At 42.7% G+C, this 26285-nt stretch overlaps 1 protein-coding gene across 3 annotated transcripts in view; it reads right to left on the reverse strand.

Annotated features, from left to right (window-relative positions):
- Nucleotides 1-26285, reverse strand: part of CACNA2D2 (calcium voltage-gated channel auxiliary subunit alpha2delta 2) — a 523930-nt gene that overhangs the window by 18897 nt on the left and 478748 nt on the right. For 2 of the 3 annotated variants that reach the window (XM_033140620.1, XM_033140617.1), the window contains exons 21-26: nucleotides 23714-23775; nucleotides 20583-20659; nucleotides 16483-16500; nucleotides 9605-9665; nucleotides 2640-2737; nucleotides 480-570 (exon numbers count right to left, since the gene is read on the reverse strand). In XM_033140620.1, coding sequence (XP_032996511.1) covers nucleotides 480-570; nucleotides 2640-2737; nucleotides 9605-9665; nucleotides 16483-16500; nucleotides 20583-20659; nucleotides 23714-23775 — 407 coding nt within the window. The remainder of the gene's footprint in view (nucleotides 1-479; nucleotides 571-2639; nucleotides 2738-9604; nucleotides 9666-16482; nucleotides 16501-20582; nucleotides 20660-23713; nucleotides 23776-26285) is intronic. The other variant, XM_033140619.1, reaches the window with a different exon arrangement.

Here is a 26285-nt window from a genome sequence, read left to right on the forward strand (position 1 = left end):
CCATGTAGTTTTAAGTTGTGACTTGCAGTTTAGCTTGGATAAAATTTTAACTTGTCTTCAACTTTACCTGGTTTTAAATTTACCCTCTAGCTTTGATAAACTAGTTTTCACTGGTTTTATATTGAATGGAAGGCTGAAGCTTTCAGCTGAGCCTTTTTCCACTTAAAACCTCACTTAGCCCTTTTAATGTAGGAAGACCTAAGTCTACATTAAGCTTGTTCTAAAAACTAATCCTATTTTCAAAAATCTAAGATGACTAGATCTGTATTGTGTAGAGTTATATATTAGTTGTGTTTCTTTTTATCCCTTCTCCAGAACGGACCAATAGGCCTGCTAGGCCTGTGAAAAAGAGTGTCTCAGGATGAAGAGAGTCTCTGTCATATATCAACTTTCCTCCCAGCTGGAAAATACTCTTGCAGGGGCACCAAAATGCTCCCAGCGTCTGAAGGAGCAATGAAATGAAATGAAATTGTATTTACGTGTTAAGGTCTTGGTCCTTCCACACTCTTTCCACCAGCTGTTGGGTGATTCCTGTGTCCAGGATGAGGTTGTGAAGGAGGAAGTTATCACCTTGAAAAAGAGAAAGAGAAACGTTTTCAATCCAGAGTCTTGCTTACTGAATATCCCCTTAGGAGGGTTCCACTCCATTTTAAAGTATGATGGTGAAGAATCCTCTTTGCCTTCTACTCTTGCTTGCCTTTTCCCTCTCCTTGCATAGCCACCTTTTCACTTGTTTCAGCAGCAACTTAAACTGCATCAGAAAACAAGGATACTGCAAGGTGTGCAGTGGACCCTTTCAGTGCTCACTGGTTAGAATGCCCTGCAGAGGTTGCCTTTAGCTGATAAGCTTCTGAGGTTGCTGTGTGATCCTTATAACTTTATTAGTTGTCTATGTATATTAAGTTATATATGTTCACAAAAGTAATAAACCTTAGAGTACATGACCAGCTCTACTAGTGCACCGCAGTACTTTCAAGTGTTATGCTAATTTTGCAATGTTGTCAGTGACTCTCCTCTCAATACTGGAAGTCCTACCAACTCTGCTGGTAACCTGTTGCACCTGCTGCTGGTTCCAACCCTTGGCTTCTCCAGCTCTGCTGATGTCTCTCAAGTTAGAACTCTCTGGTTACTAAGTTGTCCTGGTGGTACAGGCAGCCTCTGGCATAATTCTCCACATTACTGCTGCCACCACATGGTAGGTCTATGTCCCCCTTTATTTGACTTAATAGAGGTGGGCACCACTGGCAGAGAGAGTCTAGGCCATGCATGATGGAGAACCTGCGGGTCCTTCAGATTACAGCTCCCATAATCCTTGAGCATTGCTAAGGCTGATGGGAGTTGAAGTCCAACAACATCTGTGGGGCAACAGGTTTCCCATCCTCCACCCCATCCTAGAGCATCTCTTAGCACTGCTACCATGCAGGGCACATTTCCTTTCCAGTTGTTTGCTCCGCTCATTGCCCTATGCATCAGTGGGAAAAGACTCTGAGCCTTCCCTGGCCCTCTCTTGCTTCATGCGATTGCCACAGATGTCTGCCAGCTAAGCCACATAGTTCTCTGCCATGTAGGCATGGACTTTGAGACGGCTTCCATTTCTCGGTCATGCTGAGTGCAGCAAAGAAACAAAAGCTTAAACGTGGCATTTCAATTATAGGCAGGGTTGGAAGGGGACTTCTAGAGGTTGTTGTCTCCAAACTAAGGATACTTTAGGTGAAAGGCTTAAAAAAAAAAATCATACACAGAGGGGAGTGATAGCCCATGGGCTTCTTACCTTATTTTCAGTGCTGAATTGTGTTATCACTAGAAAATTTAACTGATGTTTAATAGCAGGCTGTTTCCTTGCAATGCAATCTCACTATTTTTATGCTATCCCTGGAAATGGATTTGTCTGCCTTGGTTGGGGATTTGTCTCAGGAACAGACCAGTTTTATACATGAGGTACTTTTGTGAAATGTGTACTACTAACATTAGAATCAGAGAGCACCAGCCTTATATGGAATATGACCTGGTTCAAACCAGATCACAACTGGAGTACCTGCTGATGGTCACATTTATGCTTGACAAGCTGCATTACTCAGTGACTGTGCTTGCAATCCGAGACACCCTTTCCTGGTAATAAGCCCCACAGAATTCAATGGAGTTTGCTTCCAAGTGGATATGCCCAGGATTTCATTGTGAACTTATGGTTTTCATTCATCATTTGCATCCTCCTTTCATGACACCAGAGAAGTGATACTACAACCTTCCCCAGAGAATAGTAACCCACCCCAATTCTTTCTTCATAGGGTGCACTGTATCTAAATCAGGTGTGGGAAAACTTTGCCCCTCCAGATGTTGCTGAATTACTGCTCCCATGTTCCCTGGACATTGGCCGTTCTTGCTAGGGCTGATGGGAGTTGTGGTTCAGCAACATCTGGAGGGCCAAATGTCCCCCCACTCTTGATCCAAATAATTTTCATTTTTTTTGGCAAACGTAAACTTTGCTCCAATTTTTAAAAACAACAACATTTAAATGTATATCTTTTAAAGCAGAAGCGCACTTTTGCTTCTGGGTTTTTCCTTGGTTCTCTCATCCAAACAGTGCTGAGTGTTTCTTGAGAGAAGGCTGAGTCTCCACTGCATGCCCTGGGGGTACTTACATTGCTTGGAGTCAGGCGTCACCTTTTCCATGAGGGCGATAAAGTTTTCCAGGAATTCAGTGTTGTTATCCGACTGGCTGAGGTCTTTGCAATATTCTCTGGGATTATGATGAAAAGATTTGTCATTTGGAAGGATGAAAAAGTTACCGTCAGTTTTCTTCCTCTCAGAACTGCTATAATCATGACTTTGTGTGCAACGTAGGTGAGGCTGTTACCCAGTCATGTTGCTGTTGTGCCTAAGAGAACACTTTCAATACTGTCTGCGTACATGTTTGAGATAGGAGTGGTGGGGGATTCCTGTAAAGATATTTGTCCTGTCCATGAGCAAGGCTGTGTGAGACATCAGTACTTGTGTGCACTTGAAATCTATTTGTACAAATGCGTTTAAATGTGGGTATGTGAGGAGGAGGAAGTAAGTGTGGAAAAGGATACGTGTAAAACCCCAAAATATCTTAAAAACAGATCTTCATATCGAAGATGCTCATACGTTGTTCTGTATGACTTGGGCTCAATTTGGAACACAAGTGGATACAGATTGTAATCATTATTTATCTCCTGCCTTTCCCCCAGGTGGCTTATAGATAAATTAGATGGTACTGTGCTTAATAAAGGTGGTATTTGGGTTTCCCACACTGCTATTATAGCACCTCTCAAGAATATTAGAAGACTATTAAATAATGTGGGGCTGATCTATGGAGGAATAATAGGCAGTCTGGGGAATTTAATGACCATATAAAAATCTGTGGCATTCACTCATTCCTGTTGCCACCCATCACCAGCTGAAACAAGAAGAACACTATGAATACTGTCACTGCTTCTCTTCTGGATTTGTGTACCAATTGCACTGCTATTCTAAGAATTCAGTTGTTTAATTAAATTCCTTTAATTCCCCAACCCGGTGCCCTCCATGCTGGCTGGGGCTGTTGGGAATTGTAGTCTAAAACCTTTGGAGGGTATCAGGTTGGAGAATGTTGCTGTAGGGATGGTGGCTTCATTAACCATGATACTTGCTTAAACCCCTTTAGGTTTAGAAAGACTGTGGCAAAAAGGGCCTTCTTTCCTTCAAGCTCATCTATTTTTATGAAGCTCCAGAACTATCCTTTATTCTGATTTTCAATATGGCCTCTATAGAAGCTTTACAGCTCTCATTAGAAAAAAGCTTCTGTTTATAAAGAGGTAAAGGTAAAGGTAAAGGGACCCCTGACCATTAGGTCCAGTCGTGGACGACTCTGGGGTTGCGGTGCTCATCCCACTTTACTGGCCGAGGGAGCTTCCGGGTCATGTGGCTAGCATGACTAAGCCGCTTCTGGCGAACCAGAGCAGCGCACGGAAACGCCATTTACCTTCCCGCCGGAGCGGTACCTATTTATCTACTTGCACTTTGACGTGCTTTCAAACTGCTAGGTTGGCAGGAGCAGGGACCGAGAAACGGGAGCTCATCCTGTCATGGGGATTCGAATCGCCGACCTGATCGGCAAGCCCTAGGCTCAGTGGTTTAGACCACAGCGCCACCCGCGTCCCTTTTTATAAATAGGTACTGTTCGACAAAAATGGAAACTCTGGTAATTAGGATGGTTATAGATTCATATACAGCTTTGGAAAACAGGTATGGGGGACTGCAGTTTCACCTGTGCAGTTCTAGGAATAGGTTTTCTTCTTATCCATCATTTTATCTACATTTGGTCACAGCTTCATTTAACTCTGGTTTCTTTGATCTCTTTTTAAACACAGCTAAATAAATATGACTCCTTCATGTAGGTAATGTGATCCCACAGTGGGAAACTTAGGATTCAAAGGTGATATAACTAATGCCTCAATTAATCCTAGTAGCATTTCCAGTAGTAGCAGGTCTCTCTAGAGCAGTGGTGGGCAACTTTTTTCAGGTCAAGGGCTGCATAAGAGTGTAGCCCTCTGGCTGTAAAGCACATAGCTCCCCATGAAGCCACAATACTGGATAATGATGTCTGATTGTATTCATACCACACTGGCTTCCATTACAAGCTAATGCAATTTATGTTTCTGGGATACAGGCATTATGAATGATACAACACTGTAGTCAAAGAAGCATGACTTTTTTGTATTTGAGAATAATACTCCTGCCTCCTAAATTAAACTAACTGACTAGAGATGGGTGAACGTGTCAATTTCAGTTTCTCATTTTTCCAATTTTGAGTTCGGGTCTCCATATCACTCCACATCAGCTTGAGATCCCCCCCCCTCCAATTTCCAATGAAAATTTATCAGCATTTTAGTGAGAATTTCTAATACATATACATTTTTGCATGCAATTTTGCCTACATTTTTGCAAAGCAGTTTTCCAGAATATAATGTATTTTGTGATATTCTCACTAATATATGTATTTATGGAAACACTTTTTCTCTAATACATACCTTTTTGTACACATTAATTGGCTGGAGAACTGCACTGCAGAATTAGGTAGTTTTGCCTTTAAATGTGAACTGAATTGAATATCTCCCATCCCTATCCTTAACTCACTTATGTTAGGTTCTCCCTAAGGAGCAAGTGCATCCCCAAATAAACAAAATAGAAAGATACAAGGATGAGCCATGGCTGTCTACAAATGAAAGATGTATACACAGCGCAAGTCACTTATATAATGTGCCACTTTATGCAGGCCTAAATCTTTTTCATTGAGACTAGTCCAGCCAATCAACTTGCTATGCTCGTTTTGAACAATCATTCTGAGGTTCCTTCTTTGTATGCCTTTCCTACAGTACGTTTACTGCTTCCTACATTGGCTTTAACTGTTTCACCAAATACTTTTCTACAAATAATTATTTCTGACTCTAACCCTAAAGAGCAATGAGGATGGAAAGAACTACAAGTTAGGACAGCACACCTGAGTTTTCCCAAACATGTGTTAGCAGTAAATAATAATGCGAGCGCAGGGCATTTACAAAAGAGAATCAACAGGAAGAGGAAATGTTTACTCCTTCATCTGCTCCCTCTATCCACCACACCTACCCAATCGCCAAATCTCTCTCCTTTCAATGGCCTTAGGAGGCAGGCGAGAGTAGTTGTCGGGAAGGGTCAAGCTCACCACTACTTTTTATATATGAGTCTTATGAGACAGACATGGGATTGGGAACTCTGTGTTTCCTTTAGAAAGTGTCCTTTCTCCTCATTCCTTGCCAGGCAAAAGCTTATTGAACAAAGCAGGAAGAATATAAGTGGAGCACACTGTAATCCAATACACAGACAAGACTAGCAGCAACAACTATCCAAATTGCATTCACCATGTGTTGATGTATACACAGGCACACAAACACACAGAAAATGCCTTCTGATTCAACTGTGCACCCAGGAGCACCGGTAAAGTGAGCAGGACCATAATGCAAAGGGGGAAAGTGGCAGATTAAGCACTTGGTGACTGGAGTATGAAGGGCTGTGCTTAGGAGGCAACAAGCTTTGAGGCAAGATGGCTCAATTTCTTGCATGAATTGAATTGTAACTTTGCACACGGACTTCCTTTGTTAACATCGTCCTTTTGCAAGAGAGGACTAAAGATACTCACCTGGACAAAATTTCTGGTGTGCCATTTGGCTTCATTTTTGAATGTTATTGAATTTGAAAACTGTTTCTCCCATGAAGCTTTGCACTTCAAGGAAATGGGGGACATGATAGTATTGAGTGGAGAAGGAATGCATGAGAGAAAACCCAGAGGATCTGTTTCATTTGTGGAACAAATCAATATTCCATAGTGCACAGATGTGCTCTGGACAGTAACAGAGAACCATTCTTCACCCACAGCAAAAAGAGAACAAGGTGGGCAGCCATGCTTTGGAAGCACATCCTTCATATAGATTGATAGGGGCTAACTCTAGACTGTAGAAGGGCATGTATAGAAGGGCAGTAAGAGCTGTTTGACAGTGGAACACACTTCCTCTGGAGGTAGTGGACTCTCCTTCCATGGAGGTTTTTAAGTAGAGGTTGGATGGCCACCTGTCATGGCTGCTTTAGCTGAGATTCCTGCATTGCAGGGGGTTGGAATAGATGACCCTTGGGTCTCTTCCAGCTCTAAGATTCTATGCTGAATAGACAGGGCAAATGGAAGAGCCTCTAACTCACAAAGCAAGAGCGAATCCACTTTATTCCCTGCTGTATCATACTGCTCCCAAGGAGGTAATCAGTGTGCATATCTTGTTAAGTTTGGCTTTCGCAGATAGCCTAAACCCTGAAATAATTGTGCTGCAGTGTTCTGGAGACCACACAATCAATTCCTCAACAGGTACCAGGTGTTGAGTAATTGAAGTCATTAACTGGTCAAACCAAGGAAGCTATATACTGTATCCATCATAGTGACTGGCCAATTAACTCACATTGTGAATCACTGGAGGTGCTAGTTTCATCAGTGCATGTTGCTTCTGTTACTTACTTCAATCTCATTAATACACTGTAGTTGAGCCAAATTCTTCCTGCCTTTCTCTAATGAGGGCTGAGAAAAACAGCAGTAGAGATGTACAGCAATACAGTGCACTCCACTTATACACCCCATATGTTTTTATGGACAAGCCTTTGTATCGAACAGGCACATTTTTTTGCACTCAGATGCTTCAAGCTAACTGTTTATACTTCCTACCTGTCAGATTCTGGAAAATGAATGCAAATAGCACTTAAAATATGCTTGTAAGAAGAGATTGAATATGAGACAGGCCTCACCTGTAAATGTTCGTAATCACATTTTAGGAGAGGCAGCTGAGAGGCAAAGCTATTTTACTCTGCTAATTTCCTGACTTTCCATCAATATATTGCAAGTCCTCCTACGTGAGTATAAAATCATCTCGGCTGTCCAAATAATTTAGTTTCTCAAAGACCCAGAAGTACACAACACTGCATCCACCAATATATCTACACAAATGTGTACAGATATATGTGCTTGCACGCCCACAAATAGATCATTAGTGATATATGGTTTCTGAAAATTACCATGGACTATTGGCCATATTAGTATTGATGAGATATCATACAGTCTCATTAGTATGCTGTTTGGTATTATTGGTGCTAAAGGACTAACAGATGGTGCAGCTGAAACTCAAGCGCTATCATGTGACCTTCTGTATTATGACTTGACGGAACAGGAGTCTGTTTTTTCTGATGTAGCAAGAGACCTGATTAGACGTTGTGTTGTAACGAACATTTTCCGAAGAATTTGTTTGCAGTGTTCTGGTTTCTATTTATAGAAAAAGTCTAACAAAATTGTAAATTTCCTAAAAAACAACAGCATTAGATTCATGTATACATTTCACATTAATGTGACTTTGAACACTGATTTGGATGCTGACTATGTAAAACTCTTCACTTGTAGTATGGATGCTAGTGATGGACTGCTGCTCACAGCACAGAGATGGGGAACTTGTGAGTTCCCAGAAGTTGTTAGACTATAGCTCCCATCAACCCTGACCACTGACCATGTTGGCAGGGGCTGATGGGAGATGGAGTCCAACAACATCTGTTCACCGCTTATGCTATTATGTTCTCACTGATTATGCTTTGTATAAGAGAAGCATCTTAGAATAGTAAATCGAATACTTGTATAAATACAAGTTAGAAACACACGCTCTTCAGTATTATTCTTTTCTGTACAAAGCTGAATTTGTGGAGGGTTACCAAATCCATGTGATGTACAGAAATTCTCTTCCATTTTAAAAAATACTATATTAAAGATAGGAGGGACTAATAGGACCTCACCATTTCACTTTATCCAGACGCCAAATGTAACATCAGTTTATTGGATTTTGGCTGATGTTTGCCAATAACCCCCCCCCCTCTCTGTCTCCCTATGGCATTTCTATCTTGGCTTTCTTTGATAGCTCATGGCAGCAGCCATCGTTACTGACCTTCCAATTTTACCCTCAGAACAACTCTGTCAGGTATGTTAGGCTGAAAGAGAACCCAAAGTCACTCAGTGAGCTTCATGACTAAGGCAGGCTTATAAAAGTGGCTTCGTGATTTTTTACATATAGCAGTAGAATATTTTATCATTCCTACTCTGTTAATATGGCCTCACAAAGGTCTTTAGCAATATTGAATCATGTACATTTTGAAAATGCTTTCTGAACAACACAGTGGCTTTATGAAAGCTTGGAAGTATTTTCACTAATAAAAATAGTGCAGTGAGTGAGTGATTCATGCTATTGTGGTGTTTATTTATCATTAGGTATTTTTGTGAAATCCAAAAACATAAACAAAAGTGACCCAGATCTATAATTTCGTTCTTAGAAAAACGAACAGGCAAAACGCCAGTCTTGTGTTAAAAATCATTTGGTCAATAAATCATGGGTCAAACAAATGCTGTGCACCTAGTCAACCAAATCAAATAATTGGATATTTGGAGCAAACAACTCTTTTGGGTGGAAAATATTGGCTGAAATCATTCAGTGGGGAATCTAGATGGCGTTGCACATGATACTCCTACCTTCCAAAGAGGGCTTTTGGCTTAGACAAACACTGTGTATTATATATATAAATGTATTTCAGATTTAACTAACATGATGGCATGATCTCAACATGATCCAAATAGGAATGATTTATTATTTTGTGAGTATTTTCAGAAACTATACCTATATATGTATGTGCACATAATATCTCATACGCAGGCATACATATATACTCTTCTTATGTAGGTGAGTGAACAGAAGGTGGGACCACTGCGCTGCCAACCACAGTGGCGTCTCAACAAGGTGCAGGTGGCAGCTGTAGTCTCAGAGTGGCACACAGGCAGACGACAGACACAAAAAAGAAGGAAAGAAAAATGATCAAGACTTTGGCACAATGAGGAGGTGTCAGCTCAGAGGGGTGGGAGTGATGAAGTAGAATATTTAAAAGGTGTGGCAGGGAGAGAAGTGGGGATGGGAAAGGGAAAGGGGGCTGAGTCAGTCGCAGGATCAGTGTTGAGGGGAGAGTGGTTGAATGGACACCTCAGCAAGCTCACACGCAAAGCTACCTTGGAGCAATGAATACATGTCCCTCGGACTCAAAGCTGTTTGGCAGCAGGTATTCAAAATCTGCAACAGAAAGGTAACGTTATCCGGCAGGGGTTTGAAATGAGGGAAGAAGAAGGTTTCAGTCTCAGAATGTGACAGAAGGTAGAAAAAGAGGAAAAGAGAAAGAGAAAGAGAAAGAGAAAGGAGTAAGGGGAGAGAGAGAAAAGAGAGAAAGAGAGAAAATAGACAGGAATAAACAAAAGAGGCAAAACAACTGACTAGTTTTAACAAGAGAGAAAGGAGAGAAGATTCTTTGGTAACTAGCATCATACAAAGTTATAGCCAATATGGTGCCAACATTTGGAGGATTTTGATATTTTATTGTCTAGATATATATATATATTTATATATATATTTAAAAATCATATAATTGAAATTAAATATGTTTCATAGATTGTATATGTATTGCTTTGGGGCTATACAGTTACATATACACATATACACACATATATATCCTCATATTTATACATATACATATATATATGTATGTTTGGTAGGTTATATGGACATCTCTCTCTTATTACGATATTAACAACAAAAATAAACCACATGCTCTGCTCATACGGAAAGAGAATTACCAAAACAATATTTTGTAAGAAAAATTATCTTTCAGGCATCAACATGGCCAAACCAGGGTCTTTTATGAAGACAGTCCAACCAAAGACTTACCCATCAGATAGCGGTAAAATGCAATGCATTGTCGAGAGTGCAGCAGCTGCCTTCTAGCTGACAGTGGTCTCAAAGCACTGCAATAGCCATCCCTCCCTAGTCCAAACATAGAACACATCCTCCAGATTTCACAGGAGCAAACAGATGCAACCATAGCAAGCACAGAGCAGCATACAGTATGTGCTCTTCCAATGCTGAATTTCCAGCTCTATTGGCTGATTGCTTGAATTTGTCTCTCTACCTGCCTGTCAGTTTGTGATATGTCCAGTACTCTCTCCCACTCTCATCTGCTTAACAGGCATTCAGCTTAAATGGCTTTATTAAAACAAAGAATTGGATGTGCAAACAGGGCATATGCTAGATTAAGTTAAAGCTGTGCCCAGATGGCCTCTTAAAAGTCTCCGGCCTATTTCTGAACAGAGAAATTGGGAGGATCATTTCACTGATTTTTCCCAGTGTGAGAGGAGAAATCCCCCATTTATTTCTCTAGAATGGAGAACACCATTCACAGTGGCAGCTACAGTTTCTCCACCCCTTCCAGCCAGTTCTTTGTCTGATGCTGCTAGAAATGAAAGCAGCCACAAATGTGTTGGCCACCTTGCCACCGATTTGCATTCTCTACAACACCACAGACCAACTGTTATTCTGGGGCAGTGTGTGTTTAGATGGCAGCCACCACAAAAAAAGAAAAAAAAAGAATGGTGAATATTTGGAGAAAATTTTGCATTGTAGTCTTGCTTTTCTTAGGAATGTTTGGAGTGGGGGGGCGGGTGAGAGAAAAATGAAGGACTCAAAAATATTCTCAGCAAAGTGTCTAAACTGCAGAAAAGAGCAGCTGCGAGGGGTGCTCAGCTGGAATGGCACAGTTGCTGAAGAAAAAGGCAATTTACCAGTCTTCAAGGAAAGCAATAACTTGTATACCAGTTTGTTAAATTGTATTTTATTTTTCTACTGGGCTGGATGATTGGTGAGATGCAACAGAAGAGCGGTATCACACACCTTTAATAGTTGTGTAGAAGATGGAATTTCAAGATAGAGATTTCTAAATATATATATATTTAAAATAAATAAGTAAGCATCATGCCTGGCCTTTCTATTGCAAAAAATAAAAATAAATAAAATAAATAAAATAAAGCCTTGCTACATGGGTCAGGCCTCCTCAATAGCCTGCTTCTTAAGGGAGAGCATATTCTCATTTAGAATTGAACTATCCTTCATAGATCACCATGCCTATTGTTCCTACCTCAACCAGGAGTTTCACGAAGAACTTAACAAGAATGGGAGAGGAAAATAAACCTGCAGGACCATGTAGGAAAATTCCCTTAGGGAAGTGCAGTAATCACTCCCTGAAACCATGCTATGAAGTAGGAACAAAACCACTACAAAACAGTTCGCCCAGTTAACCCTTGACAGATGGTCCTGACAGATGGTCCTGACAGATACCATGGCCATTGGTATCAACAGCTGCTGAGAGATCTAGGAGAATTAACAGGGCCATTGTTTCCTGTCTTGCTCCTGGTATGAGTCGTCTACTAGGCAACTGAGTCAGTTTCCATCCACAACACATCCTGAAGTCAGTCTGAAACAGCCAGTTTCAACCAAAAACAAGTCAAGCCATCCAGTAACCTTATGTTGCTCCAATACCCAGCTAGAAGCAATAGGACCCACTGCCTCATCAAACCAAGCTTACATAATACCAGGACACCACTATCAATTCTCACATCCTAGCATGGATGGTATCTATATTATTTTGGCCTGACCTGGTATTTTAAAAGAAACAAATGAAGGATCATTGGAAGGCTGACTCAGCTCCCTGGAAGTAAAGGCCTCAATAGAGAACTCAAAAAACACACCACACAAATTCTTGAATTTGTCTAACTAATGGAAACCTAGCAGATCTCACTGCTCTCCCCCCAGAACTCCCCACTCCTCTATATCTAACCCTGGTCCACAAACATCTACCTCTGCCAGGCACATCTGAGCTCTAATCACCATCTCCACAGCATAGTAGCAATTAGCAATAATTAATTAACACTCCACACTTGGCAGCAGGATAGTGACAGCTCATAAGAGGACACAGAATTAACTGCACACCAGAATTTAATCTAAATTAATGGCTTAACTTAAAAAAAAACCCTTCTAAGGGATATAGCATAATGCCAAGTGAGGATAAAAAAAGTGCTGGAGAGCTACAGAATTCATCAGAGTAACCATGAAGGAACAATGGAACCTTATTCTCACCATAGTGGAAGATATTAATGATATTACCAATAGGGAATATAACCAACTCTTACTGGGTAAAGGATTCAGGCAGCCAAAGAGGCTGACAATGTGCCTAGAGAGGAATACAATGCAACTGTGTGCTTATGGGCAGCTGCCTGAGGTCCAAGACACAGTTTAGCACACTTCTCTTCATGCTATATGAGCTGTATGCTTATGTCCTTCACCACACCTGAAGTGCTGCTGTACAGAGTGTGGGAGCCACTATTTAACTGTGCTACAAATTATATGCATAATCTCTAACATAAAAATCCACTTAACCCCCCACCAAATTATTTTGCTATTTTTATTGTTAAGGGGGGGGGATATTTAGAGGACTGCCTCCAAAAAATCTGTACAACTGAATGTTAATGTCTCTAGGGAAAACTATTTCATATATGAATTCCTTAAGACTTTCTTCTCCTAGCATTCTGCACTTCAACAGTGTTCGCCACTGGAGACCCCAAGAAAGTGAATGAGATTTATAGTGCTCTGCTTTGATGATTAGAGCAATGGGGGATCTTATCAATTCAGCAACATTTTAACCAGAAGGGGATACAGATGAAGCACACTGGTCACCCTAAATAAGCTTATAGGATTTTTGCTTAGTTCTATGGAAGCAACAGTAGCAGTCAAATTTATTGCTCAATTTTGTATATTCTCCCTAGCATGTAGCATCATAGTATTTTAGCTCTTCATTCAGCAATCTGAGCATCTTTTGGTTTGACTACATAGCCCACTCTTGTGGCTGAAGCAAAATGAGGGATAGCTGTTGCAGGCTTTCCTCTGAAGGACACCCACTCACTTTTAATAACCGTCCAAGCAACCTTACCACAGTTATGCGTTTGTCTTAGCAGCAAATTGTCCGTTCAAGCATATCCATATAAAGACATTGATTGTGAGACCACTAAAACGCCTCTCTTTCCCCCACCAATATCTCCCACAATGCATTACAAGACATACGTGGCCCTTTGTCAGGGCAGCACAGCCATAGGTTGGACTGCTATTTTCGAACAGGACTAAAAGGCAGGGTCTGGATACAAGCCAATGAAAGGAGGAAGAGGAAAGGAATACAAAAACACTAAGTAATTATTCCATCAGCATTGCCATTACAGGGTCACCGGGAACAGGCAGCTCAATGCTGATAGAACAGGGCTGATGACGACAGACAGAACCTTAGCGCTTGAGGTCAGGTCCCTGCTGATAACTCTTTGGTGCCACAATGTACATGAACAGTGTCTCTTCCTTCCACTCTGTGTTTATGGTATGTCTATCTGCACACACCTTCCCAACTGCTAGGCACCTTAAGGCATAAAACGTAAATGGATGAAATAGTCAGTATGCTTAAACACCCCCCCTTCTATTTACTGGCATATCTCTGTGTTTCTGGATCCACTGGTCCAGGTTGTAAGAATGCATGTATCCTTGGGTAGTGACAGGGATGACTGAGAAGATCAGAGGGCAGCATATGCATGAAGATAGCTCTCCATATTCCATTCATTTTGCTTTAGTGTGAATGGTAAGCTCTTCACCGCACAGACTTTGCCAACTCAGGCCACGTTAAAGGACTTTTAACCCTGGGAATAACTGACAGTATAGTTGGTCCCTGTTTCTGCTTTGCCCTTGCCAAAATCAAGAGTTCCAATCATGGCTTTCATGTAACCTGGGCTGTGTACACACTTCCATTTACTCTGCATCTAGGGCACTCCCACCACTGATTTATGAAGCTGTGTTAGCCATGATCCACATCTATCCTGCCATTTCTTCAGAAACACTGCATTTGGATGTGTTTTCTCCCAAACCAGCTTCAATCCAATTGGAAAACGTAAGCCATATGAAGCCATCCATGCCCACTGATGTGGACAGGCAGTGGGTGACCTGGAAATGCATCCAACTGCACTGATGGGTACAACGACATGCAAATGCATATTGAAATGTAGCAAAAAAAGGGGGGGGGGTGGAGGCCTTCCTTGCTGCATTTTAAACTGATAATGTGCAAACAGCCTTAGATCATAACAAGGAGTGCTCTAGGATGTATTTGTTCCCCATTGTCAATATTTTGCTTTTGCTAAGGAGTAGTCTTTAATAACTCTTTTCTTCTTCTTTTGCTCATGCCATAGCTGGATGAAATGCTGCAGTGGATGCTGAGGTTGCACATTCCTCTATACCAGGGATGGGGAACATGGTGCTCTCCAGATGTTGCTGGACTCCAACAGCCAGCAGAGCCCATGGTCAGGGATAAATGGATGTTGTAGTTCCAAAGCATCTGGAGGGCCACAGGTTCCCCATCTTTGCTGAGCACATTATTTAGCAATACAAAACCCTGATAACAGTAGCATCTGCATTCTAAAGAGTCTGCATCAGTGTAGGTTAACAAGACAGTGGCCTTGGAATTTTGTCGTGGAAAGCTTCCAAGACCCAGAAAGGTCTCCTGCTATTCTTAATGTCCTATGTACACATATTCATGTTCATAATTGGGGAAGATAACCAGCACATCCTATTTTGTGTTCAAAGTGAAGTGCAATTGCTCTGCAATTCTCAGGACTTGACCCACAAGAGAAGGAGGAAACAGAAATCTATGGAGACCCAGGCTTTATAACCCCCAGGATGCAAAACAGTTTTAGCCTAAGGTGCCAGATAGACTGCAACTGGATTCTGAAGGTGCTGAATCAAGACCCTTGTGAGAAATTTACCACATCAAATTTAGTAAATTATCTTCATGCTGTACCCTTTATCTATGAAATCACTGGGAAGCTAAGGGACTATTGTTGCTGGCTGTTAGTTAATGAACTATTGTTGCTTGCGAGGGTTATGTCTTTTGGCAAAACAACTTTGATCTGCATGTAGCTAGGGTATGGACAGATCAGTCTAGTTATGGCCCACGACAATTTCACATTCCTTTACTCATTAGTCCAGCCCAGTCCATTTGTGAATTCATCTGTGATTTTTTTAAAGGCTTGTATGAAAATTGGTATTTAAATAAGTGTTCAGCTATGTTCTTAAATAGTATTTGATCACAAAATACATTTTTAAACCCCTATTTATCTTAAGGCACACATTTCTAAATGCATTTTATCCTAAAGTATTTATTTTAATGCATTCTGGTACATTTTTTTAGAGTTGAGACCTGTCCTGCAAAATTCTAAGGACTCTGATGCCCTGATCTGTGTGTTCATCCAGGAGGTGTGAATTAGGTCTGTTTGCTTGGAAATGCAGACCAAAAGAAGTCCTCCTCCATCCCTACACATGCTATGGACCTGTCTGAGATTTCTACTTTCCCTGCTGTTTCAGTACTCAAGAAGCCTAAATATTTTCTCGTGGAAGTGATATTGGACTCCATTTCCAAACACTTCTCAGTCTGAAGGTCTCTGCACAGCCCTGTCCCATGCAGGTTGAGTTGTCTTCAAGAGGAAGGAAAGCACAGGGACAAGGATAGGGGAAGAAGATTTGTAGGGTAGGCGTGAGACAGGAGAGGAGAAAGGAAGGAAGGGCGTGAGGGAGGCATTTTTGCAGGGAGAAAGAAGAGCAGGATATTAAACTAGCTACAAAAAACCTTATTGAATTCAAACATAACAATTCCATATGAAGTTGGCTCGTCTTAAACGGATTGAGTCTCTGAGCAATGCACAGGGAAGGAGTGGGGAGATCAGTAGTGGTGAAGCTATTATGAACATAACAAGACATGTTGCTTTCAAAAAAAAAGGGTGAACGAGTTTGAGGGGAGGAAGTGGAGGAGCAGGAGACAAGGAGGAACAGTTTGGTGGTGGTTTGCAAGGTTAGGCGTGGCAAGCAGGCCAGGTAAGTGGTGAGGGGGAACGGTGAAGGTTTGGAGTGACGGGTGGAGGTACTGGACACGGGTGAGGAGAAGGGGGTGGTGGAAGGGGAGTGGTCTAAGACTGAAAATACTTGCCCTTCAATTTGCTTGGTACTGTGTGAATCCATCAGAGAGAGAAAGCAAGAAAAAACAAACAAAAAACAGAAAACAAAAAAGGGGGGTTGGGTGGAAAGGGGAAGGGGTACAAACAATATTTTATTCAATGGCTGTTTGAATAAAAATATTGTGTATCATAATCATACCGAAAGGAAACCTCTTGCAAAAAACGACATGAAAAAGAAACCAAAATTAAAAAAATAACGAAAGTACCAATAAAAAGGCCACAGTAATAAAATAATAAAAAATGTATAGATATAACTAGATAAATAGATATATATTATATAACCAACAGAAAAAAATGAAATTCAGTAGCAAACAGTTTGCAACAGTCTTGATATAGAAATGTTCTTACTGAGTTAGCAGACCATGCAAAATTCAAGATTAACAAAGGATACATACAGAGAGAGAGAGAGAGAGAGAGAGAGAGAGAGAGGGAATAGGAAAAGAAACAAAGGGCCAAAGGAGAGGGTGAGGGTGTGGTGAGCCTGGGTCTGTTTGTGAAGTGTATGGGTGCGACTGTCTTCAGGAAGAGAACCTTACAGGTGGAGGAACCTTGGAAACAGACCACTTGTGGAGAGAAGGTCTGGCTATTATTATTATTATTATTATTATTATTATTATTATTGGCGCTGTGGTCTAAACCATTAAGCTTCTCGTGCTTGCTGATCGGAAGGTTGGCGGTTCGAATCCCCGTGACAGTGTGAGCTCCCATTGCTCAGTCCCAGCTTCTGCCAACCTAGCAGTTTGAAAGCACACCAGTGCAAGTAGATAAATAGGTACCACTGCAGCAGGAAGGTAAATGGCATTTCTGTGCGTTCTGGCACATGTCACGGTGTTCTGTTGTGCCAGAAGCGGTCTAATCATGCTGGCCACATGACCCAGAAAGCTGTCTGTGGACAAACGGCGGCTCCCTTGGCCTGAAGCAAGATGGGCGCCACACCCCATAGTCAAATTTGACCAGACCTAACCGTCCAGGGGTCCTTTTCTTATTCTTATTTCTTCTTCATTTTCTTTTGCAAATACAACCAAAAGACTGGGCCTCACCCTTCCTCCTCAAATTATGGTGCATGGGAGGAAACTATATGTGTTGGAAGATTCACTCCCCTATGTGCAGTCATGGGTTTGTTATCTATCACATGACTGGGTATGTGTTTTCATTCCACAGAGTGGGAAGTGGGAAGTGACGTAGACAGGATGTTTTGTCTTACTGTCTTCCCAGAAGTGGGACTGTTGTCATTTGTTCTTCTCTTTTTGCTGTGTGATGCTGGTGAGAGAGGGAGCCATGTTACAGAGCCCCATGTGTATTTATGTGTAAATAAAGTAGGTTAGCCAACATGCTGAGTTGTTGTGGTCTGTTACGCAACTGCACAAAACTCTGCGGATGCTAAGAGTGTGTTGATGTCCTCCCACATCAGTCACTGTGATGCCCGGGGGCTGAAGAAGCTTGAGAAGCTCCTGAATGATTCCCCAGGAAGGAGGAAACATGCCAGCCAGGCATGTGTCTCTGCCAGGGTCCTACTTGTGAGTAGGCCATTTCCTGACAATATGATCACTTTAAAAAGAAATGGAAAACTTGCTAAGAAGGTGTGGGTGACCTCCTTACAAGGTGGTGCAGCAGGAGTAGCCACTAGCAGTGGTTCTGGAAGGACCAAAGGTGATAGCGATGGTGGAAAATGTCGCTGCATCTGTATACAGTATTAAACTCAACACAACATTCAGTGGAGTGGCTGTGTCTCCGTGGTAGACCACATGCCTTGGAAGAAGAGTTTGGGTTTGATATCCCGCTTTATCACTACCCAAAGGAGTCTCAAAGCGGCTAACATTCTCCTTTCCCTTCCTCCCTCACAACAAACACTCTGTGAGGTGAGTGGGACTGAGAGACTTCAGAGAAGTGTGACTAGCCCAAGTTCACCCAGCAGCTGCATGTGGAGGAGCAGGGAAGCAAACCCGGTTCACCAGATTACGAGTCTACCGTTCTTAACCACTACACCACACTGGAAGCGAAAGGCTCCAGGTTCAATCCCTGGCACCTGCAGATAGGGCTGAGAAACACCCCTGTCCAAGACTGCAGAGAGCCACTGCCAGTCAGTGTCGACAGTACTGAGTCAGATGGACAAGTTGTCTGACTTGGTGTAAAGCAGAGTCCTACCTTTCTAAGGGAGCCAGTGAGTGCCTACTCAAGGCTGCCCCAGATTAGGTGGGATTGTGCCTTAACCAATGCTGTTGAGAAAGGAAACATAACAAGTGCCTAAAGCTGCACATTAAGCCCTGGGCACCAATTCTGCGGTGAGCCACCATCCTGGTCTGGTTGTGATACTGACAGATCCTTTCTCTCTGTTTACTGAGCTTGAATCACTCAACAGTGGATCTGGGGGACTGAACAATCATTGTGCCATTCAGAACGCAAGTTCTGGAGCTCATACTGCACAGTGTACAGCAGCTCTTCTCTGAAGGAGGTGATGTAACTTTGGATATAAAAACCAGAACACAGTGGCCAGAGCAGGATCTTGCAAGGAACCACCAGGGAGAAAAGGCACCCTCTGTTCTAGGTGTTTGTGGGAGATGCTGTCTCGCTGAGATCATATAGTATACTCATGGAAGCATGAGCAGGCAGGAAGAAAATGACTGACTGACTAGAACATGCAGGAAACCTCATTTGATTCATACATGCTGGTACTGTCCTCTCATGGTACTGTACCACCACACAAAATATAAGGGAGCATTTATTTATCTGAAAGTACCTATCACTTAGAAATGTTCTGTGTTTTAATATCTATCATACTAGGATCTTTCCCCCTAAAATGGTAGCTTTTTATGTGTATGGGAAGTAAGACATGGGTATATTAAAAGAAAAAAAACATTTAGGAAGACTATAATGAATTGTTAAATTAACTTTCAGTCCATGTTTTGAGTTTAACATGAGTGTAAAGTCCAGAATCTAGGTTGATCCCTGTGTTGAATCTCCTTCAGAGACAAATACAGCCAACATAGGAGTAGGTTTTACTCTGCTAGATCCACTGACCTAGATTACCCATGTTGATTAATTTCAATGGTTCCACTCTGAGTAAAACTTAGTTGAAAACCACCTATGGATTTAAAAAAAGTTTTACAGTGCAATACTATGCAGAAGTAAACCTCACTGAGTTCAATGGGACTTATTCTCAGGTAAGTGCACACAGAATCACAGCCTCAATGTCTTTTTTGAAGATGGGTTACACTTTATTTAAATAAAAGCTAACATGTTGATAACCAGATCAGAGTTATCAAGTGAAGCACTTTGGAAGATATTGGCACAATTTAACATAAAATCTGCTATTCAAGTGGTGAGGAACTCCTTTAAGAATGGAATTTTGAGCAACTACAAGTAATGCAGTGTGTGTGTGTGTGTGTGTGTGTGTGTATGTAGTATGGGACTTACAGAAGGTAAAGGAAAAGAAAGAGAGAAAAAGATGAGAAAGGAGAGAGATTACAGAGACAGAGGGATAAACACAGGAAGAAAAAGAGACGCAGCCAGAATCACTCAGAGCAGGATGTTAGAGACGCCCTTGGAAGTCCATCCCACCCTGCGATGAGAGAGTAGGGCCCAGGATCACACACAAGGGTAGGCTAACACACAAGTACACAGATTAATTGTAAATTAGTTAGGAAAAAATAAACCCAAAATTTAAATGAAAATAATAATGGCTTGAAACAAACAAAACAAAACATGCAAACTTTCCCAGCTTTCAAATTAACTGGCTGCTACAGAGTTATCACCTGGTACATAAAAAAGCATTTAAAGCAGCAACTCAACCTCATCTCCCCTGGATGTTTTTTTAAAGGTTTTAGTTTTCTTTTATGCAAAGTAGCCCGGGAAATCTTCACATCCCCGGGAAGCCTGCGTTATTCTTCCGGGAATAAAACGAAACCTCCTCTTCTTCTATGTGTGGGGTTGCTCTTATTTTTCATTTGATAAACGTCGTAAAAAGTGACTCTGCCGCTTTGTTTTCTCTTATTAGCCATCCTTAGGCTAGCTGGTGGGTTCAGGGACACAGAGCACGCGAAAGGCCAACAGCAAAAGGGAAGTATCTACTTACACTTCACCTGGAGAATCTGGTCATTGAGGATAGCTTGGATGTAATACGTGTTGTAGTGTGGCAAGACCAAACCAAGGCTGGTAAAGGGGAGAGAAAGAAAGAGAAAAACAGTGTTTCTGAAATTGCTGTGACAGTTTGGCACAAAATGGTTTGTAGTTTCCAGCAATTGATGGCTGAAGACATGGGCAAAAACAAGAGTAGGGATGTAATATATTGACCACCCAATATAGTATTTTAGTGAGCTATTAACACAGGATGATCTTTGGATCTGTCAGGAATGGAGCATAGCTGTGTTTTAAGTATCACCTTCTCAAGGGGTGGATAAACTGGACCTTTATTTGAGGCGCAAACTGAGGCATGGGGGTGCAGTGGAGCCAAAGAGATAATAACACAGATTAGAGGAGATGAGCACAGGCATAGACTTCTGTCTGCAGTTTCGAAGGAGCTAGGGCTTGCAAGCACTTCCTCATAATGGGCTCCGTTGGCCATTGCAGGTACAGAACTCACCCTAAGACCAGCAAAGCTTTTATGCAACAGTTATTAAGAAAATATATGGAGATACACAACAAACACGGCACATTTCTAATTCTGTACATCTATTCTTTAGGGCAGCTTTCCCCAATCCGGTGCCCTCCATGTGTTTTTGAACAACACTAATCATCGGTGACCATTGGGCATGATGGCTGGGGCTGAAGGGAGTGTGGGAGTCTTAGAGCAACTCTAGGATAAGAAGTCCTGAAGGACCCTTGATTATGTAGCTGGGCTGGACAGGTTCTTCTGTCTCAAATAGGCCAAGCAGTTATTGCGCTTTATAATGTCAACATCAACTGCACTAGGAAATCCCTGGGGAATATGTGTATTTGCAACAAACAATTGTGCACTAGGTGGCAGCCTCACCAAACACTTTCAGGCTTCAGTACTCAAAACAATGCATTGAGCTACCATTAAAGCAGGCCAGCTCTCTAATTTTTGTCACAATTTAAATGGATAAAAGTAAGCATATTTCTTTTAAAATGCATTATTATTAACTGAGAAGCATTAGAAATAGCTGCATTTTACCTTTCCCCATATTGCATTGCTACACAGCTTATAACAATTGGTTTGCGTACAATGCAGTGCAATGCAATGCAATGCAATGCACAGCTCCTCAAGAACAAAGATGCTTAAACCTTTTCAATGGATCCATCAAGATAAGGATTCTGCAGTACTTCTTCTCTGGACTGCCATCATTCACTTACTGTCACTGAATAGTTATTTTTGCCTGATTGTCTGACACCTTGTGTTGTATTCCATTCTGCTAGCACTAGAGTTTATTATTAAATGAATGGTATGGAAAATACTATAAGGCAATTTGCTACTAAATCCCAGTTACCTATTTATTTATCTATCCATCCAGCCTCATGGATCTTTTTACATGTGGGAGTAACTCTTCAAAATTATTCAGAAAGTCATTATATCATTGCCCCACTATGACTCCACTTTGAATAAAGCTCCTTTGCCTAAAACTTTATACCAGCTTAATAACGGATATAATTGCCAACTGCTGGGTTTTTGTCACAAATATAAGCATCACATAGGATTATGAAAAGCACAATCAAACGGCAAGAACAGAAAAAGCAGACCTTACATTTTAAAAAAAGCTGACTATATTCACTTTGTTTTTCCTAGTTGAATAGTAAAGCTGTAAAATGTGACAGCTGTATGTGTCATACAGGCTGAGAAAGTGTACCCCCCCCTCCACAAATCATTTCTTTACAAATCTTACTATTTTTAGGTGTGGATAATGAAAGTTAAGATGTAAATAAAGATTCTTGATATTACAGGTTTTGCAGCCATGGATCGGAGAGCTAAGGAACAACCCATCATTGCTGGCCCAGGCTTGTTGTGAATATAAAATGGGGAAGGAAGAGAATGATGGATGCCACCTTGAGCTCCTTGGAGGAAAGGTGGGATATAAATGCAATCAATCAATCAATCAATCAATCAATCATCTGTATCTGTCTAGACACCATCCTGAGCAGCAGCATCCTGGTCTCTGATGAGGAGATGCCAGTCAGATCCATTGGATCTACATGATGTACACAAGCCACAATGGCTATATTCTACCTCCACCGTTGGAGGCAGTGCGCCTCTGAATGCAAGTTGCTGAGAATCACCATTGGGGAGAGTGTTGTTGTGCCTAGAATGACCCTGCTTTTGGGCTTCCCACAGGCATCTGGTTGGCCCCTGTGACAACAGGATGGCACACTAGATGGGCCACTGGCCTGATCCATCAGACTCCTCTTATGTTCTTATGACCAGTGACCTCAGATGCAGAGACTGTTCCATAGCCCAGCATCTTGACCAAGCCTGAGACAGGGCTTGAGACAGAGCCTGTCAGCTCCGGGGCCCTTAACCCAGAGAGCCCAGAATTTGGACTTCCATTGTACCATTGGAACCTGCACCCCTTCTGCCAAGGCATTATCCCACACCAGAGACCTGTTACCCATGTCATCCCATCACAAAATCTTAGAACTGTAGAGCTGGAAGGGATCCTGAGGTGGTCAAGTCCAACCCCCTGCAATGCAGGAATATGCAGCTGCCCCATACGAGGACTGAACCTGTTTATCAGCACCATGCTCTAACCAACTGAGCTACCTAGACTTTCCAGAATAAGTTCTTTCCAGGAGCAAGCCTGGAAGGAACTGCCTTTGATGAGGAATAACTCTGAGACTAGGCTTTAAGGCTTTCCATTCCTCAAGGAACCGGGCAGAACCTAGGATTTGGCCCTGAGGGAATGAAAGGATGCAATCCAGTCCTAGATTTGTCAAGAGGATGTTGCTCACTTGGATCTCTCCCCTTCCTGCATTGCACACTGTGGATGTCTTGTTAAACTACCATTTCAACATGGTTTGGCAGAAGTCCTGAGAAGACCACGTTACAATGCATAGAGGATGTACCATGACAGTGTTAGGTGGGGATGGTGGGGACAGGAGTATCATGTATTGCCTCAGTGAAGGACGGCTCTCCTAGTTCCCAGTCACAAAAATGATTTTTCCTTCAAATCAGCACTGCCATTTTGACCTCCTAGAGATTCAGCTGAATAGGACGAAGGAAGCTTTACTCCATGCTGCTTCTTGTTAGCTCCTTACCTATAGTTTGTGCTTTTGATAGGAGCCCAGGTATAGGTCCTGTAGACTTTATCTATGTATCTCTGGAAGGTCAAAGGTGAAGAAATAAGAGTGAGAGCATTTATTATTATTATTATTATTATTATTATTATTATTATTATTATTATTATTATTTCTTCCATGCTTTAATAAAGCTATCGGGGCATCACACAGCAAAATAGTAAAAACACCAATATTAATTCACAATAAGAATGAAAGAATATTCATTGTAACCAGTCCTTTACGTTCTTTTATTTAGACTGACTGTGAGTCTTCCAAAACCTGCATTCTAGAAGTCTTCCCAATTGCTTCATTGCTCTTAGGCTCCTGAGAAAACAAAGGAGCCGGTTGGGTTCAAGTCAATGTAAGAGCATGCCTAGGAGCAATTGTGGAAACTGCATGAACATGGTGCCACTCTGGATCGATATCAAAAACCAGAATGATGATGTAATAATCCAGAACAGCTTTTGTACTCTCTCTCTCACTCTCTCTCTCTCTCTCTCTCTCTCTCTCTCTCTCTCTCTCTCTCTCCTAGTAAATTGGCAAGCCAGCAGCTGTGCCGCTAGCTCACTGCCACATTGCATGAAACTGAAGCCTCAAACAATGCTGAAAAATGATGGCTTCTACTATTGTTTCCAGCGATGCTGATTGTACCACAGGGGCAGCCATTTCTTTTTCGGTACAAAGTCCCCAGAAGCTGAAGCAGAAACTATTGTTTCAAGGTGTCATTTGAGGTTTCAAATCATGCAGTCCTGCAGTGAATCAACTTGGCAGCAGAGCTGCAGACTCCGGCTATGGGAGATAGCTATGGAGACTGTCATGATGCATGCCTGCCCTTCTAAATTTACTACTACTCTCATCTCTGTATCCCATTCAGAGCCGTCTTAAGGGGATCTGCCGCCCTGGCGCGGCTATCCCTCCGGCGCCCCCGCCATGCCGCCTCTCCGCCGCCTCCCTCCCGCGCTTGCCGCCCCTTGGGAGGGGGGTGGGCGAGCGGGGGGTGAGGGGCATGGCGCTGGAGCGGCGCGGGGCTCTGCGCGCCCTTCCAGCGCTTCCGGGATGGGAGGCGAGGGCGGCCGGCTCGCGCTCCCGCACAGCTCGCGCTCCGCGCGCAGCTGGACGGCGCGGCGCTGCTGGGCAGCTCGCGCTGCATTGGGCGGGCGGCCGGCTGCGCGCGGGAGCGCGAGCCGGCCGCCCTCGCCTCCCAGAGCCCCAGCTGGAGTGCTGGAAGGTCGCGCAAAGCCCCGCGCCGCTCCAGCGCTCCAGCTGGGGCTCTGGGAGGCGAGGGCGGGCGGCTTACAGCCCGCCCGCCGGCGCGCGAGTGCCCGCCTGCCCGTGGGGACGGGGGCGGGTTGGGGAGGAGGAGCCCGGTATGCCGGCGGGCTCGCGGGGGCGCCCCTGGGGCGCCCAGCGCCCTGGCGCACCGCGCCACCGGCTTCTATGGATGAGACGGCTTTGATCCCATTGGGTGATGAGAATCTATACAGAAGCTCCAGCCATGCAGATTGGAAACTGCCCCAGTTTCTCTCTGAGAGAGAGCCATCCTACTGGATTCCCAATCCTTGTGGAAATACATAGTCAGTGAAAGCCTAAATCTTATAAGGAACTGGTCTAACCATGACAAATGAGTCAACAGAATCTTATTCAAATCCAGATCACTATCCTGCTGAATCAAGAACACCAGGCCCAGAGTGTGGCTTGCCACAAGTGTTGGGATGATGGTATGTTGGGGCAACCCCATGGCTGCCATGGCAGCCATGAAATCCTGAACTGCATCTGACAAAATAGGAAATTCTTTCCAGTAGCACCTTAGAGACCAACTGAGTTTGTTCTTGGTATGAGCTTTCATGTGCATGCACACTTCTTCAGATACACATGTTTTGTTTCGACTATGGCAGACCAACACGGCTATGCATCTGACAAGACAGACTTCGTCTATATACTGCAGTCCTCCAGAACAATGACAAAATGCCCCAAATCACTGCAGTCGTCTCAGGCAGGGAGAATGCTTCCATAACGGCTGAGCACTAACAGGTCCTGATTGCCCAAAACCAGGTATAAACATTCAGGAGCCAAATTCGTCTTAACCACCCTGGAGAGGGAGATGGAAAGTATATAGACTCCAGTAACACCTTTCCAAGCTCTTCAAATTTGGTTGGCACTGTACCAAAAATAAGGTGCACAAAGCCAAGGAGGCCATAATCTCCCAGCTTGTTCCATTCACATTTTGCAAATACAAGTCAGGTTGGTTTTCTCACCCAAGGACAAGTCCTGAATGACAGCTTTTTTGGGGGTCATTTTATGCCTTTAAGCTAGCTGTTAAAGAGAATGACAAAGCCTCTTTTATAGAACTTGGAAAGCCATTACCAGGCAGAGTAGAAAACAATGGTATAGCTCAACCGCCTTCAACCTTTTCAGACCTGGGACCCACTTTTAACCCAAACATGCAATTGGGGACTCATTTCTTAAACTTTCCCCATATATCTGAATGGTGGTAGTGGTTCTGTTGCAACCTACACTGGATCAGGCTATGGCCCACTAGTTGAGTGGTCTA

This window comes from Lacerta agilis, chromosome 2 (genome assembly GCF_009819535.1).
Source record: "Lacerta agilis isolate rLacAgi1 chromosome 2, rLacAgi1.pri, whole genome shotgun sequence".
Taxonomy (NCBI): Eukaryota; Metazoa; Chordata; class Lepidosauria; order Squamata; family Lacertidae; genus Lacerta; species Lacerta agilis.